Source organism: Girardinichthys multiradiatus, chromosome 2 (genome assembly GCF_021462225.1).
Source record: "Girardinichthys multiradiatus isolate DD_20200921_A chromosome 2, DD_fGirMul_XY1, whole genome shotgun sequence".
NCBI classification, from domain to species: Eukaryota; Metazoa; Chordata; class Actinopteri; order Cyprinodontiformes; family Goodeidae; genus Girardinichthys; species Girardinichthys multiradiatus.
Genome location: NC_061795.1, coordinates 16,762,983 through 16,780,948, shown reverse-complemented (window position 1 = coordinate 16,780,948; position 17,966 = coordinate 16,762,983). Strand labels below are relative to the sequence as shown.

Below are 17,966 nucleotides of genomic sequence, written 5' to 3'. Positions count from 1 at the left end.
GCATTCTTGTAGCAACCTGTGGGACCCTCAGGCATCCTTCTAGCAATATGTGGCAACCTCTGGCATCCTTGTAGCAATCTGTGGCACCCTCTGGCAACATGTGGGACCCTCTGGCATCCTTCTAGCAACCTGTGGCACCCTATGGCATCCTTGTAGCAATCTGTGGGACCCTCTGGCATCCTTCTAGCTACCTGTGGCAGCCTCTGGAATCCTTCTAGCAACATGTGGCACCCTATGGCATCCTTCTAGCAACATGTGTCACCCTCTGGGATCCTTCTAGCAACATGTGGCACCCTCTGGGATCCTTCTAGCAACCTGTGGCACCCTCTGGCATCCTTCTAGCAACATGTGGCACCCTCTGGCATCCTTCTAGCAACATGTGGGACCCTCAGGCATCCTTCTAGCAATATGTGGCCCCCTCTGGCATCCTTGTAGCAATCTGTGGCACCCTCTGGCAACATGTGGGACCCTCTGGCATCCTTCTAGCAACCTGTGGCACCCTATGGCATCCTTGTAGCAATCTGTGGCACCCTCTGGCATCCTTCTAGCAACCTGTGGCACCCTCTGGCATCCTTCTAGCAACCTGTGGCACCCTCTGGCATCCTTCTAGCAAACTGTGGCACCCTCTGGCATCATTCTAGCAACCTGTGGCACCCTATGGCATCCTTGTAGCAATCTGTGGCACCCTCTGGCATCCTTCTAGCAACCTGTGGCACCCTCTGGCATCCTTCTAGCAACCTGTGGCACCCTCTGGCATCCTTCTAGCAAACTGTGGCACCCTCTGGCATCATTCTAGCAACCTGTGGCACCCTCGTGGCATCATTCTAGCAACCTGTGGCCAGGGACTTCTACAGTGCCGGTGTGTTTTTAAGTAATTCATTTTATTTTCTGTGAGTAAAATCACAGTAACCATTTATCATCTATAATAAACAGACCTGTTTGTGGAATGTCTTTTCGTCATCCTTTCTGCACGTTATATATACACATAATGCTATTTAGGACATAGATTCCATCTCAAGTAAATACAACCACCCTATATTATGGGTCTCACACTGTTTATTAAATAATGACCAATAATGACATAATTTGAAAGTAATTACTGACTAACAGTCAATAGCTAATAACTATAATGACAACCCATTTGCCAATAATCAGCAATGGCCTCCACAAAAACAACAGCAGCCGCCGTGGCAGCATCTTTTAAAGCTGGTCTGGCACCGTTGGACCCTCCGCTGGCAGAGGTACCATTTCTAGTTGCTACTGCCACAAATTGAGCTTGCTGTCTTTCAGATTCTAAGGACTGACCTGACAAAAAACAAAACCGAGGTAATCTATTCATGTGTGCCACAAAATGGGCAAAACGCCACTCGATTGCTGTCCATCTTGGGTCACCATGAGTGCTCCCGTTATCACTTTCAGATCAGCCTCGGAGTTGGTACATTCCCTTTCCGTTAGATTTTGTCATTTGTAAAAGTGTTTGGCGTGTTGTTAAAGTGTTTTCTGAAATGTTAATTTGTTTCCTGAAATATTAATTTGTTTTCGCAAATGTAGATTTGTTTTGGGATTAGTAAAAGTGTCCTACATCTTGTTGAATTGTTTTCTAAAATATAGAATTTGTCTCAAGTTTTGTAAGTGTTTTAGATTTAGTAATGTTGGTTTGCACCTCCCGGCCACCGTAGTATTGCTATTATTTTAACCTTTTTTTTTAAAATACCAATATTTCTAGTGAATTACTACACAATTAGCCTATAAATCAGTCAAACTTTATTTGTGGAAGGCTTTCATAGAGACACAAATTGTCTAAAAAAGGTTAAAACAGTCAAACTTGGTCATCAGTCTGTAACACGATAGGCCTCAGAGAGAACAGTATGGCAGTGTCTCCAGCTCAAATTTGAGTTGATGATGGGAAAATGTATATGTTGATTGGTGTAGTGAGGAAGAAGTCAAAAGAAATGTTCCCTAAGAGGAGAAGCTTAAAGACCTAACATACCAGTACCCTTCCTAGGGGTTTAAAACGACCCTGTGTTGAACTCAGTCTGCCTGTAATTCACCACAGTGGCAAATGCTTGTGACAAAACTGTAATTAAAAAAAATGCTAATTCAGCAGAATATATAGATGACTTAATTTCTGCTCCAATTCATACCAACATTGTTACTCTGATATGCTGCATGCTTCAACAACTGTGTCATCAAAATATGTTTAATTAAAAAGTCATGCATTAATTGAAAATGTATTTCCATAATCCACATTATGATTCTGTGTTTTCTTCAGGACGTTTTAATTACCCTAAAGTGGCGGATGGAAGGGAAGTCAAAATACTGCAACTGCAGTAAAACACTCTTTAGTTAATTTGGCTCAGACACAGAGAATAAAAAGAGCCATTGCTGAAGCTAATTAGACTGTTCACCAATTACCCTAATTAGTCCATAAACTTTATGCTAACAGACCATGTAATTGTGGCATGAATTGTGCAGTATCCTCGTCGTTTTGACTTGTTCTTTCCCATAAATTCAAAATTTTTATAGTTTCGTAATTCTGGGACAAAAGATGACACTCTTTCAATGTAGGTAAGAAGAAGTCCATTCTCCAGTCTTGTGTTTTCATCCAAAGCTCAACATGCCTTCTGCGTAGAAGATATGTATATCATAACTGCTCTTGCCATCTTTTTTCTGTGTTGCCAATACATAACTATACATCCATTTGACTTCCCATTTTACAGTTTTTTTTTTTTTTTTTAAGAATGAAATGTCTACAGCGATAGTCACAAGCCTGAGGTTGGCGCTGTTATCATCCATAAATATATAGAAGTACCTTCTCATTTAGGTGGACCTGGCTCAAACGGCTCTTTTTGTTTCAGAAAATCATGTTTAAAGATTATTTATATGCTTTAAAAACAATGGAATAACTGAAAGGGATGTTTTATATTTATGTTTTATATTTTTGCTTCACTCAATTTATTGTTTTTCCATTGTGTTTTGATGGATTTTCATTACACCTATTACAGCGCCTCATTCTCTTGACCACTCCCTCCACTGACCTACCAACGACGAAGCAGGAACAAGGGAGACTGATGGGCATCGTTGCTAGAGAAGGGGACAAGCTCCACCAGAAAGCTCCTCCCACCAAGGACGGTTATTTCCCCGTTGATGAAAAGGAGTCTCATTGCTAGAGACTTGAGAGTCAAAGTCTCTCTCTCTCTCTCTCTCTCTCTCTCTCCCTCTCTCCTTCTCTGCCTTACCTCAGGTGCAGACTTTCAGAGCCACCGCACCTCTAACTGCACCTCTTGCTACTGGAGCTTCCCCCTTTGTCCAGTGCCTTGAACAAAGCATTCTCCATCTTCATTGGGAGAGCATGTCAACATCCATGCCCATGGCAGAGTAATGTGTACATTTTAAAATGTGACCACTATAGGTTCTCAGTGGCAAAGAAATTTGCTTTCTAAGGAAGCCTTTTCATCTGTTATGGACATCTGTAATGTTCATTTAGCTTGACGTGACGTTTCAATAACTTTTCTTAATAGTTAATGGCATCATCTGCAGCAGATGGAGCACAAGAAGTGTCCCGTCACACAGTCCATGAAGCTAACTTGAATAATATTGTTGACTGTTTAATTGTGTTTTTTAATCAATGCAACATGTTTTGGATACAGTTCTGTAATGATGACTGCTGTCAGCTCCAGGGTTCCTACAATATCATGAAATGTCTGAAAAAGTATAAAAAAAGTCTGGACTTTGGGAAAAAGACAGTTGTATATGAAAGTATGATTAAGTTTCCAGACTTAATTCCATATCTTTTTCTTTTTTATTAAACAATTGGGAATTTCCACAAGTAAAGTGAACTTCACATTGTTTTGTATTTTAATAATATCCTTCATGTCTCTTTGCAGGTTCAGTTTAAGAAACTAGCAACTTCTGTTTTGGATTTCTAGTCACCAACTCAGATCCTGCATTATAAATACAGTCTTTTAACAATAAAAAAACAGCCATTTTACTGCTTCTTCAGTAAAGGCTGAAAGTGCCACATTTAATGCAAAAATACCTTGTTAAATAAATATTTACATATATGGTCATTAGAATACAATACATAGCAATGCATACATTCAACAAATAAATATATACAATTAGGCAATAATTATTTAAATATTTAAACTATTTTTAAATACATAAATAATACATTTGAAAGTAGTTCATTAAAATGTGTATTTTCTATATTTCAAAAGCACGTGTGATGAAGTATTTGTTTCTTTTCTTTATTTAAAAGTCATGATTGTTTGCTATTTGTCCACCTGACCCACCAAAGTTAAGCGGGCGGGGCTTACAATGCTTGGGAGAAGGCGATTGGGCGGCAGCTGAGTTGCTGTGGAGGTTAACCAATTAAATGTTTGGCTCTAATTGATGAACCATAGTGAGAGTTTAAACTATTTCATGATGGACTTTAGCACAGGAAAGGTAAAATAATTGAATAAGTACAATAATTAATGCATAGAATTTGAACACATAATGAAATGTGATGTTAAAAGATAATTCTGGAACATTATTGACACATTTGGATTATAAGACATATATTTTTATTCATTAAATGTATTTTACAGTTTTATTTAAATTAATACATGTATAACTATTTCTCAAACGAATTATTGTTGTAATTGATTTTGGCACATTTGAGCCTCCATACTTTATTTGGGCAAGTGGTTCTTATTCAAATCTGGTTTTGATGTCAAACAGTAAAGAAGAAGTGTGTAATAAATATTAATTGGAAAATATGTGTTAAAAATTTTGAAATAAAGCAGATCTAAGTGCAGTGGCAAAAACAAAAAAAAAAGGAATTGCCCTTTAATACTCTGGAAAATTAGGAGCCAGCATCATTGTTGTAGTTTTATGCTTTGTGGAACACATAGGTAATAAAACCTAATTACTGTACAAGTGTTTTCAAAATGAATGTCTTGCTCTCCAATGTCCAGAATGTTATAAAAACGGTGGGAAAATCTAAACATTTCAGCCTAAAAGGGTGTGAATTGTAAATGGAAAAAGCATAGGAACCCTCTATCTGAATAATGCGCACTTTTTTTTTTACCGAAGTATACTAATAAGTGCTGCTAGAGAGAACTGGAGGTGTGGGGTTTAGCTCAAAGGATCTCATACTAATACTATGGGATTAGGATTTAATTTTTCACCTTCTGTACTGAACTTTGCAGAGTTGCATGGTTGTTTTGTTTGTCTTTTTTTTTTATATATAGTTTTCTTTTACTTTTGATATTGACACAGTTTTAGTTTAGCTGAGGGTACCTTATTTCTAATATTCAGTTTTGTATGCTATTAAAATGCAAAGGTCCTGAAAGACGCTGTTGCACTGGGGAAGCTGGTTGAAATGTTTCATTCCAAAAACAATTTCTTGCTTTTCTTGTCTTTCTGGTGCACATGAGAAACATCAGCCATGGTTTGTTCAGATGCAGGGATGAATGTATTAGAACTGATTACTATACTGAACAATATTAAAAATACAACTTTTTAATGTTGAAACATGCTTTTTATGACTGATTAATACCACCTTAATTTGAAAACCATGCTTTCATTTTGTGGGATGTAATTCGTTTTTTCTTATCTGATTTTGTATAACTGTCTTGGTATATCAAATATTATGGTATATTAAAATTATCTGATATTATAGTTGTAAATTTGTTGTTGGAAACATACTTGTATTTTTAACATGTTAATTACAGACCTGTTATAATATACGGACAACACATATCACATGTGAAGTGTCATATTTTAAAACTGTATCATTTAAAGAACCACTTTGCAAAATTTTCAAATGGGTAAATTAGTTATTGCTAAGTCAGAGGCTGTGTACAAATATCTGTATGGAAAGTAAGAGGAAAAATCTCTCTGTACAGTCGGACATAAAGGAGTCCAAAAAGATTTACTAGTCAAGTAATATGTTAGGTCCTTGACTATTTTTGATCCACAGTTCAGATAACTATAGATTATTAAAAAAACAATTTAAAACTGTGCAAAAAAAGACACCAGGAGGTTTCTTAATTGAGTTTCTTTTTTTTTTTTTCAAAGATGTAGGGGCTTATATGTTCAGTTTTTGCACAAGTAATTTTTATGTCTGACAATCAATACACTGAAAAAAAAAGTATTTTATCATCAAGAGGATTTCCTTATTTTAGTTCAACATTTTACTATTTCCAGCTTTTAATGAAGTAAAACACAAATTCAATATATAAATTAAAAATTATATATTCCTGAAATATAGATTGAATAAAGTCAGTTTATTAAAATATCTTTTTTTAATATAAATAATAAAATGTCAATAAATGCATCTGTTTCATGTATGTGATTTAATTTTTTTTATTTACATCATCACATTTATAAATATTTGTAAATGAAAATGGAATTATAAATTAATTTAATACTGTTGAAAAATACAAAAAATATTTATGCTACATTGTGTAACAATTATCTAAAACTTTTTTTTTCATTTTTTGGAGACAGAGCTATTTATTTAGTAATTTATTTATTTATTGGAAATTTTGCTTTTGGTCCTTCATTCTTATATACAGGTCCTTCTCAAAATATTTGCATATTGTGATAAAGTTAATTATTTTCCATAATGTAATGATGAAAATTTAACATTCATATATTTTAGATTCATTGCACACTAACTGAAATATTTCAGGTCTTTTATTGTCTTAATACGGATGATTTTGGCATACAGCTCATGAAAACCCAAAATTCCTACCTCACAAAATTAGCATATCATTAAAAGGGTCTCTAAACGAGCTATGAACCTAATCATCTGAATCAACGAGTTAACTCTAAACACCTGCAAAAGATTCCTGAGGCCTTTAAAACTCCCAGCCTGGTTCATCACTCAAAACCCCAATCATGGGTAAGACTGCCGACCTGACTGCTGTCCAGAAGGCCACTGTTGACACCCTCAAGCAAGAGGGTAAGACACAGAAAGAAATTTCTGAACGAATAGGCTGTTCCCAGAGTGCTGTATCAAGGCACCTCAGTGGGAAGTCTGTGGGAAGGAAAAAGTGTGGCAGAAAACGCTGCACAATGAGAAGAGGTGACCGGACCCTGAGGAAGATTGTGGAGAAGGGCCGATTCCAGACCTTGGGGGACTTGCGGAAGCAGTGGACTGAGTCTGGAGTAGAAACATCCAGAGCCACCGTCCACAGGCGTGTGCAGGAAATGGGCTACAGGTGCCGCATTCCCCAGGTCAAGCCACTTTTGAACCAGAAACAGCGGCAGAAGCGCCTGATTTGGGCTACAGAGAAGCAGCACTGGACTGTTGCTCAGTGGTCCAAAGTACTTTTTTTGGATGAAAGCAAATTCTGCATGTCATTCGGAAATCAAGGTGCCAGAGTCTGGAGGAAGACTGGGGAGAAGGAAATGCCAAAATGCCAGAAGTCCAGTGTCAAGTACCCACAGTCAGTGATGGTCTGGGGTGCCGTGTCAGCTGCTGGTGTTGGTCCACTGTGTTTTATCAAGGGCAGGGTCAATGCAGCTAGCTATCAGGAGATTTTGGAGCACTTCATGCTTCCATCTGCTGAAAAGCTTTATGGAGATGAAGATTTCATTTTTCAGCACGACCTGGCACCTGCTCACAGTGCCAAAACCACTGGTAAATGGTTTACTGACCTTGGTATCACTGTGCTCAATTGGCCTGCCAACTCTCCTGACCTGAACCCCATAGAGAATCTGTGGGATATTGTGAAGAGAACGTTGAGAGACTCAAGACCCAACACTCTGGATGAGCTAAAGGCTGCTATCGAAGCATCCTGGGCCTCCATAAGACCTCAGCAGTGCCACAGGCTGATTGCCTCCATGCCACGCCGCATTGAAGCAGTCATTTCTGCAAAAGGATTCCCGACCAAGTATTGAGTGCATAACTGTACATGATTATTTGAAGGTTGACGTTTTTTGTATTAAAAACACTTTTCTTTTATTGGTCGGATGAAATATGCTAATTTTGTGAGATAAGAATTTTGGGTTTTCATGAGCTGTATGCCAAAATCATCCGTATTAAGACAATAAAAGACCTGAAATATTTCAGTTAGTGTGCAATGAATCTAAAATATATGAATGTTAAATTTTCTTCATGACATTATGGAAAATAATGAACTTTATCACAATATGCTAATATTTTGAGAAGGACCAGTATAAACAAAATTTATTTTTTCCTTCGATAACGCGTCCAGCAGGGGTCGCTGCAGTAATGTTTCTTTCATTATTACTGTTTACGGAAGTACGAGTGACGTGTCAGTGTTCACCAAAGCATTGTGGGAAAGAAAAGCGGAGCTGGCACGGCCGCTGACGGCAGACAGATAAATTTAGTTAACATATTTAGACTTGCCTCTGCATCTGAGAAGAGAAAAAGACGTAGTAAGGACGGCTTTTCCCCGTAGCTAATGTCAGCGGGCTGTGCAGAGCGGGAACGTATGCGGTTGTCATCGCTGGTGTCCTGCGCACAGGGCGCTCGAAGCATAGGAGTGGGATCCTGTGTCAATGGACCGCGGCGTTTTTAGTTCCTACAACAAGGCAGGCGAATAAAGCAGCTACGGATTATATCCCCGCGGTTAATCGGTGGGGGGCGACTGCGCTCCGACGCCGCTCGTAAACATTAACGGTTCCTTTCGGATTGTATCAAAGACGCCGTCAAAGATGTCGACCAGCAGCCCCGAAGCGGTGAAGAAATTGCTGGAGAACATGCAGACGGATTTGCGGTCTCTCTCCATGGAGTGTAAGAAGAAATTCCCTCCTGTCAAAGAGGTTAGTCGGCTTGAAAGCTGAGTTGTACACCAAACTAAATGTTTGGAACTTTGTTTTATGTGGAAATGCTGAAGCTTTTGGTTATTGCTCCTGAATGTTTGTCGGAGCTCGTCTCTCCACCGACCGCTGGGCCTTGTGTCTGCTGTGGGCACTGACTCTCTGTTCCTATTAAACTATCAATAATGTATTTAATAGTTCCAGTCGCTCTCACACACACACACACACACACACACAAGTAAAACACGTTGAAATTAGTTTTATTGTTTTCCCCTGGTTGTATTTCTTCCTCCTTTATTTTTCTGAAATCCCTGTTTAGGATGTAAACATTTACTAAGCCCGTTAAAATGATATATCCACAAGATTAATTGAAGCTATTTCGAGAATTCAATGAGAACAAAGTTCAAATATGCTGGGATTCAGTTAATCTGATTAAATTAATGAATTTATAAATGCCCTTAAACACTTCCTGTCAGAGTTTCCAGTTATTTTTGCTAAAGAAAACGCTGCACATGCTTTTTCTAAGAGAAGAAAGGAAAAGTCCTTTCTGTAAAATCTTTAAAGATGAATTTAATTTAACCTTTGGTCCACTCTCCTTTCCAGAATTGACATTTTGGAGGGGTTTGGAGCTTGAATGATCCGTTTAAGCCCATGCTACAGCATCTCAATTAAATTAAAGTCTTGACTTTGACTGGGCCACTCCAAAACCTTAATTTCTGACTGGACCTTGAGCTGTGCTTTGGCTCTGTCCTGCTGCATAACCCAAATGTGCTTTGAGTGCCTTGTTGCTGAAAAGCGCTATATAAATAAACTTGACTTGACTTGGGATAAAGGTCACAAACTGACGGCCCGATATTTTCCTTTAGGATGTTCTGGTCAGGAGCAGAATTCATGTCTCAGTCATTCGTAGCATGCCGTCCTGGTTCTTAAGAGGTGAACCATTCTGCTGCAACCATCATTTTTGACTGTCCTTCTGATGTTCTTTTTCTGAAATGCTGTCTGAGTTTTAGGCCAGATGTAACGGGACACACACCTTCAAAAATCTTCCACTTTTTTTTCTTGTCCTCAGTATATGTTTCCAAAAGTCTTGATCATCAAGATATTTGTTGGGCAAATGTGAAAAGTGTTCATTTGGGTCATTCATGGTTTTAGATTTGGAAGTCTCACATGGAGGCCGTTTTTACCCAGACTCCGTCTTATTTTTGAATCTTACCTGAGGCAGGTGAGGTCTGCAATGCTTTAGATGTAGTTCCTGGTTCCTTTGTAACCTCTTGCAAGAGCCGCTGATGCAGTCTTCGAGTGCTTCTGGTAGGCTGGCCATTCCTGGGAACGACCACCACTGTTACCTGGCTTTACAATTTGTCGAAAATGACTCTGTGTGAAAACGGCATTCTAGGAGCCCCAAAATAATATTTTTCAGCGACAAGTTCTAGAGTAAAACAAAAACATCTTGAAACAGCACACTTGCAGATAGGGTAATGCATAGTTTTCAACAGTAGTTTTACGCAAACTAAGACTCAACATTTTATATATAAAGTTTTTATTCATCATTAACATTTCAAATATCTACAATCAGTGTAGAATAATCCAGTAAAGGTTTGACTACTCTTTACAGTTCTTTTCTCAATCTAATGCATCAGTCAAATGCCAAGAAATCTAATAGAAAACAAAACCTTTTCCAACCCTCATGAACAATCTCTGTTCAGTTTCGTATTATCCAAATAATGTCTGGCCTGTTTAAATGTTTGAACTTAAGATCATCAAATTGCCGTCCAATCCTTTTAAAAAAAGATGATATAGCTCTTTAATTTAGCTCGCATCCAAAGGTTCAAATCAGACACCGACTTCATCATCATTAGTCACCTGTGCTTTACTGTAAGATTTTCTCCAAAACTTTACCCAACCATTGTATGGAGTTAAATTTGTCTCAATATTATTCAATCAAACAAAAAACTAATCTCAATCAAACAAAAAACCTAATCTTAATAAAAAAAATAATATTCAATCAAAAAAAAACTAATCTCAATCAAAAAATAATATTCAATCAAAAAAAAAGCTAATCTCAATCAAAAAATATTAAGTTGTGATCAAAACTTTCAGAGTTGTAACAATTTTTTTTTTAAATGGAATATTTTATTTTGGGGGGAAAAAAATTGTTTGATAAAACTTTTTTTGATTAAAATGACTCATTTTTCTCACAAAGAGAAAAAAGTTATTTGCAAAACAAACTTATTTGCGCATGTCAAAAATCTTTGGTTACGAGTCTCGCTTTTTTGGTTTTGACGCTCTCTGTTTTTGGTTGAACTCAACGAGTTTTGAGTTCTGGAAACATGAACATCCTGGGCGGGGCCTAAAGATGAACGATGTAAGACGTTTCCCTATTGGTTAGCGCTGACTAAAGCAGCAGACTCAGATCCCCCGCATCTCTAAATTTATGCTCGAACTGCAGGGCTTGCAGCGTCGCTTCAGTGAGGAGACATCAACTCTACAGAAGAAAACTGCGGTTAAGTGAGCCGACAGTCAGAAATACGCGGTGACGTCAGCCGACACCAGCTCTCTCTTAAAGATTAGCGTCGGGCATACAAGTCCTTCTCAAAATATTAGCATATTGTGATAAAATTCATTATTTTCCATAATGTCATGATGAAAATTTAACATTCATATATTTTAGATTCATTGCACACTAACTGAAATATTTCAGGTCTTTTATTGTCTTAATACGGATGATTTTGGCATACAGCTCATGAAAACCCAAAATTCCTATCTCACAAAATTAGCATATTTCATCCGACCAATAAAAGAAAAGTGTTTATAATACAAAAAACGTCAACCTTCAAATAATCATGTACAGTTATGCACTCAATACTTGGTCGGGAATCCTTTGGCAGAAATGACTGCTTCAATGCGGCGTGGCATGGAGGCAATCAGCCTGTGGCACTGCTGAGGTCTTATGGAGGCCCAGGATGCTTCAATAGCGGCCTTTAGCTCATCCAGAGTGTTGGGTCTTGAGTCTCTCAACGTTCTCTTCACAATATCCCACAGATTCTCTATGGGGTTCAGGTCAGGAGAGTTGGCAGGCCAATTGAGCACATTGATACCATGGTCAGTAAACCATTTACCAGTGGTTTTGGCACTGTGAGCAGGTGCCAGGTCGTGCTGAAAAAGGAAATCTCCATCTCCATAAAGCTTTTCAGCAGATGGAAGCACGAAGTGCTCCAAAATCTCCTGATAGCTAGCTGCATTGACCCTGCCCTTGATAAAACACAGTGGACCAACACCAGCAGCTGACACGGCACCCCAGACCATCACTGACTGTGGGTACTTGACACTGGACTTCTGGCATTTTGGCATTTCCTTCTCCCCAGTCTTCCTCCAGACTCTGGCACCTTGATTTCCGAATGACATGCAGAATTTGCTTTCATCCGAAAAAAGTACTTTGGACCACTGAGCAACAGTCCAGTGCTGCTTCTCTGTAGCCCAGGTCAGGCGCTTCTGCCGCTGTTTCTGGTTCAAAAGTGGCTTGACCTGGGGAATGCGGCACCTGTAGCCCATTTCCTGCACACGCCTGTGCACGGTGGCTCTGGATGTTTCTACTCCAGACTCAGTCCACTGCTTCCGCAGGTCCCCCAAGGTCTGGAATCGGCCCTTCTCCACAATCTTCCTCAGGGTCCGGTCACCTCTTCTCGTTGTGCAGCGTTTTCTGCCACACTTTTTCCTTCCCACAGACTTCCCACTGAGGTGCCTTGATACAGCACTCTGGGAACAGCCTATTCGTTCAGAAATTTCTTTCTGTGTCTTACCCTCTTGCTTGAGGGTGTCAATAGTGGCCTTCTGGACAGCAGTCAGGTCGGCAGTCTTACCCATGATTGGGGTTTTGAGTGATGAACCAGGCTGGGAGTTTTAAAGGCCTCAGGAATCTTTTGCAGGTGTTTAGAGTTAACTCGTTGATTCAGATGATTAGGTTCATAGCTCGTTTAGAGACCCTTTTAATGATATACTAATTTTGTGAGATAGGAATTTTGGGTTTTCATGAGCTGTATGCCAAAATCATCCGTAGTAAGATAATAAAAGACCTGAAATATTTCAGTTAGTGTGCAATGAATCTAAAATATATGAATGTTAAATTTCCATCATGACATTATGGAAAATAATGAACTTTATCACAATATGCTAATATTTTGAGAAGGACCTGTACAAGGTTCATTATAGTAATGGAGCAGAAAGGACGCCGATCCTGGCAAAGGTTGAGAAAATAAGAGGAAAACAGAAAAGTAACCTACAGAACATTTATATTAATTAAATTTTTACAACTTTCACATTCATGTTTTATGTAAAAGAATAAATATTTTATATTTTACTGTACAGTTTTGGAGAAATATCTTGTCAAAATACCTCAAAATGCTCAACCATTATATGCATTTGTCCTACTTTCAGGAATTTATTTCTCCAAAACCATGAGAGGTGACAACACAATCTCTTCAGATTATATTAGAGGGTCATCTATATTATAACCAGAATTAATATTTCATAATTACACTGTAGGTTTCTGGAGAAATACACAACTACCCCAACAAAGTACCACAAACGCTTCTTTTTGGTGAGGTCGATGAGATCCTGTGGGAAGTGGTCTGGACAGCTTAAAGTGCAAGAGCATCCAGATTTACTTTGACCTCTCCTGGACTGGAAACGCCCCTCGCCTGTTGAAGAAGGTACAACAACAGCTCTTCTTCATCTCCTCAACTGCTGACAGATATCTACAGGGCCACGGTGGAAAGCACTCTGTGTCTCAGCATGACAGTGTGGTGAGGGAACTGCACAGGAGAGGAAGTATCACAGGTTGTGAGGACAACACACAGGATTATGGGATGTCATCTGCCCGACATGGACTCTGTTTTATACTACACTTGGGGTAGTTGTGTATTTCTCCAAACCTTTACAGTGTAATTATGAAATACTAATTCTGGTTATAATATAGATGACCCTCTAATATAATCTGAAGAGATTGTGTTGTCACCTCTCATGGTTTTGGAGAAATAAATTCCTGAAGCTGGGACAAATGCATATAATGGTTGAGCATTTTGAGGTATTTTGACAAGATATTTCTCCAAAACTGTACAGTAAAATATAAAATATTTATTCTTTTACATAAAACATGAATGTGAAAGTTGTAAAAATTTAATTAATATAAATGTTCTGTAGGTTACTTTTCTGTTTTCCTCTTATTTTCTCAACCGTTGCCAGGATCGGAGTCCTTTCTGCTCCATTACCGTAATGCGCCTTGTATGCCCGACGCTAATCTTTAAGAGAAAGCTGGTGTCGGCTCACTTGACCGCAGTTTTCTTCTGTACAGTTGATGTCTCCTCACTGAAGCGAAGCTGCAAGCCCAGCAGTTCGAGCAGAAGTTCAGAGATGCGGGGGATCAGAGTCTGCTGCTTTAGTCAGCGCTAACCAATAGGGAAACGTCTTACATCGTTCGTCTTTAGGCCCCGCCCAGGATGTTCATGTTCCCAAAACTCAAAATTCGTTGAGTTCAACCAAAAACAGAGAGCGTCAAAACCAAAAAAGCGAGACTCGTAACCAAAGATTTTTGACATGCGCAAATAAAAATTTATGTTTTGCAAATAACTTTTTTCTCTTCGTGAGAAAAAATGAGTCATTTTAATCAAAAAAAGTTTTATCAAAAGATTTTTTTTCTGCCCAAAATAAAATATTCCATTTAAAAAAAAAAAAAATTGTTACAACTCTGAAAGTTTTGATCACAACTTAATATTTTTTGATTGAGATTAGCTTTTTGTTTGATTGAATAATATTGAGACAAATTTAACTCCATACCATTGTTCACCCACTCCCCATTGACTCAACATGCAAGTAAGCAAAAGAAAACTCTTTTGGCACAAATGAGAAACGTCTTTTTTACGTTTTTTTGTCCAATTGCAAATAACAAAACCACTAATGCTTTCATTAGCTATACAACAAAGAGATGATGACCACATCTATTTTCTGATGTGCATGAGGACAACTTTATTGCCTCGTTTGTTTTAGACCGGTTTTGGTTAATACTGTACAAGGTGATCCCGTTAGCTAACACTAAATGATGTGGAGCTGTTCACACTTTTCCATTTTTCAAACTGGATTTCATTCATTGAGCGACTCATTAACCTGACTCAGCTAACTCTTGCTCCTCTTCTAGATCACGTCACAGCATCTGAATAGTTTGGGGTTATTATTTCAAGATGTCTTTTTAACCATTTTTAAGTAGATTTTGTATTTTTGTAAGGTCTGGTTTCCTGATTCACACAAGGAAAGTCTGAGGGGTCTACTGGGACAGAGCAGAAAGGAACTGAATTAAAGAGAACAAAGGAAACATCTCTGTTTTCAGTGAGAAGTTTGAAAAATGTTTTGAGCTTTTATCCAAATTACATGTATTTTGAGTAAAAAGGATAAGAGAATCAAATAGGAGTGTAGAACAGCTATAGGTAGAATAGCCATATAGATTATATCCAATTTCTCTGCTTTGGTGTCAACATGTTCTGATTCTCCACGATCTAACATGTTCTTTTCATCCAACCACAAGCTGTGGCAATCCCTGAAGGAAATTGGCCCAAAAATGTGGTACTGAAGAGTACCACCTCAGCAAACATTAAGCTTTCTGAGTACCACCGTACTGGCAAACATTTTTAAAAGAGCAGTACTACAGGAGTTTAGGTATTCCAGTTTGTGGCGTTTTCTCATAAAAAAGGGAATGTGGTTTATTTGTGTCCAAATTGTACTCCAGAGTCTGCTTTTCTGAGTTCCAAGTTGGAAAAGTAAACAGGAAGGACCCCTTCAAGACACACAAACACTTGTAATACCGTTCTTTGTCCATATTTATTTGTTATTGCACACTGTGGTTGTTGTTTGGACAGATGTTGATCTACATTGTGAGTGAGGGAAACCAAAATCAAATTCCTTGTTGTGTGCAAAAACTTGGCCAGTAAAGTTGATTCTGATTCTAAAGTCTGATTTTTGAAGTAGCAAAGTTGGTCATTTTACACCATTCCTGACCTCAAAATCCTGTATGGCTGACACATGTGTAAAACATAAATGTTTCAGCAGTAGCAAACCGTTTCAGCTGAGTTCAGTTCAGTTTAAAAGGATTAATTTGCTTTATGTTTATCTTTCAGTTTGTGTCAAAATTCTAGTACCACTATAGCCAAAATACCATTGGTGGTTTGAGAAACATAGCTTCAGACGATGAGCTCCGTGCTTTGTTAATTGGGTATAATTGGCTCCATCTCAGTAGTCTCCTCAAGAGTTTTCACAGAAAACATTGTGTACCTCTTAAACATTATTTAAACTGGTGAAGTATTTGTACAAACACTGTTAATTAGGGCCTGGATTGCTGTTACCTCACCCAGCCTCTCCTATGGCTCAGGAAGACTTCATAGTAGTAATAATTTCCTCAGTGACCTCATGGTGTCTCAGTCCTGACACAGGAAAACGGTCTGAACAACAATGGTTAGAAAGTTTTGCTTGTGTGCATAAGTGGAACATTTTTGCAACAAGTTCAGAGTTGGCCTCATCAATCCTTTCTTATTGGTACATTCTGGATGAAGTGCAGAATAGGTTCATTTTAACAACAGCGAACATAACGATGTCGATGAAGTTCTCAAACATACACCCCTAATATTTTTGTAATGTTTTATTATATCTTCTTATGGGACAACACTGTAGATGTGATACTTTGATACAATGTAAAGTAGTCAGCATACAGCTTGTATAACAGTGTAAATTTGCTGTCCTCTTAAAATAACTCCATACACAGCCATTAATGTCTATGGTAACAAAAGTGAGTACACCCCTTAAGTGTAAATCTCCAGATTGTGCCCAATTAGCCATATTCCCTCCCCAGTGTCATGTGACTTGTTAGTGTTACAAGGTCTGCAAGGTGAATGGGGAGCAGGTGTGTTAAATTTGGTGTTATCACTCACACTCCCTCATACTGGTCACTGGAAGTTCAACATGGCACCTCATGGCAAATAACTCTCTGAGTCTGAAAAAAAGGAATAGTTGTTCTACGTGAAGATGGCCGAGGCAATAGGAAGATTGCCAGCAACCTGAAACTGAGCTGCAGTCTCAGGGTGTTGACCAAGACAGGCATGCCTTGTCTACAGACAAGAAAGGTGGTGGGCGTGTCATTGTTTGGGGCTGCATGAGTGCTGGGCTGCTAAGACACTGAGGGTAAAGGTGCTGGACTGGCAAAGCAAGTCTCCAGATCTAAACCCAATTGAGCAACTGTGGGTCACCCTCAAATGTAAGATGGAAGAGCACAAGGTCCTCAACTTCCACCAGGTATATGAGAAGTGGAAATAGCAACCTGTGAAGCTCTAGTGAACTCTATGACAAAGAGAGTTAAAGCAGCCCTGGAAAATAAGGTTGGCCACACAAAATATTGACACCTTGGCTATGACTTTGACATTTTTCCTTAGGGCTGTACTCACTCTTGTTGCCAGCGGCTGTACACTGACTACTTTACATTGTATCAATGCATCATATCTTCATTGTTGACCCATGGAATGATACAATAGAATATTTACAAAAATGTGAAGGGTGTACTCACTTCTGTGAGATACTGATGTCCCCCACCATTCCCTAATGAGCCACTAAGGACCTGGTGCAGGTGTTAAAGAAAAATAGCGTCCGTTTAACTTGCCAAATATGTTCTAGATATGCAGAGCGTGAATGCATCACGCTCTTATAGCTTACAAGATATTGTATCCATTAGGAATGGGTACCTTTCACATTTGAACCGATAAGGTACCGATGCCTGGTACCTGGGAAACGGTATCGATACTCAACGGTACCAGTTTTCGTAACCTTGTGTGTGTTTATGTATCAAATCTATCGAATGTATCAGAACAACATGCAACTGTTTGTATTGTAACATCACAGTTGGTTCAAACGTTTTCTCTTCCATGTTTCTGGCTGCAGATGGCAAGTCGCTAACGGAGGCAGGCATGTTAACAGTGCTGAATGCAGGAGTTGTAGCTGTAGATCTGAGGCTGACAAAAGTTGTGCACTCTTCAGCCTTGAGAAAAATCTTGTGTTTAATCAGGTGTTTCCTCAGATTGGAAGCATTCCCGCAGCTAGCCTTGTACTTTGCGTCACAAATATTGCAGCGAGCATAATCAGCACCCCATTTTGAA

At 38.7% G+C, this 17,966-nt stretch overlaps 2 protein-coding genes across 3 annotated transcripts in view; both read left to right on the top strand.

Annotated features, from left to right (window-relative positions):
• The window catches only part of slc6a13 (solute carrier family 6 member 13), a 35,514-nt gene extending 29,766 nt beyond the window's left edge, over positions 1–5,748 (top strand). Inside the window, exon 15 of the mRNA XM_047346818.1 lies at positions 3,006–5,748. Coding sequence (XP_047202774.1) covers positions 3,006–3,170 — 165 coding nt within the window. The 3' untranslated portion in view covers positions 3,171–5,748. The remainder of the gene's footprint in view (positions 1–3,005) is intronic.
• Positions 5,749–8,285: 2,537 nt separating this feature from the next.
• mon2 (MON2 homolog, regulator of endosome-to-Golgi trafficking) overlaps positions 8,286–17,966 on the top strand; it is a 53,328-nt gene continuing 43,647 nt past the window's right edge. For both annotated transcript variants that reach the window (XM_047386160.1, XM_047386151.1), the window contains exon 1: positions 8,286–8,784. In XM_047386160.1, coding sequence (XP_047242116.1) covers positions 8,677–8,784 — 108 coding nt within the window. In that variant the 5' untranslated portion in view covers positions 8,286–8,676. The remainder of the gene's footprint in view (positions 8,785–17,966) is intronic.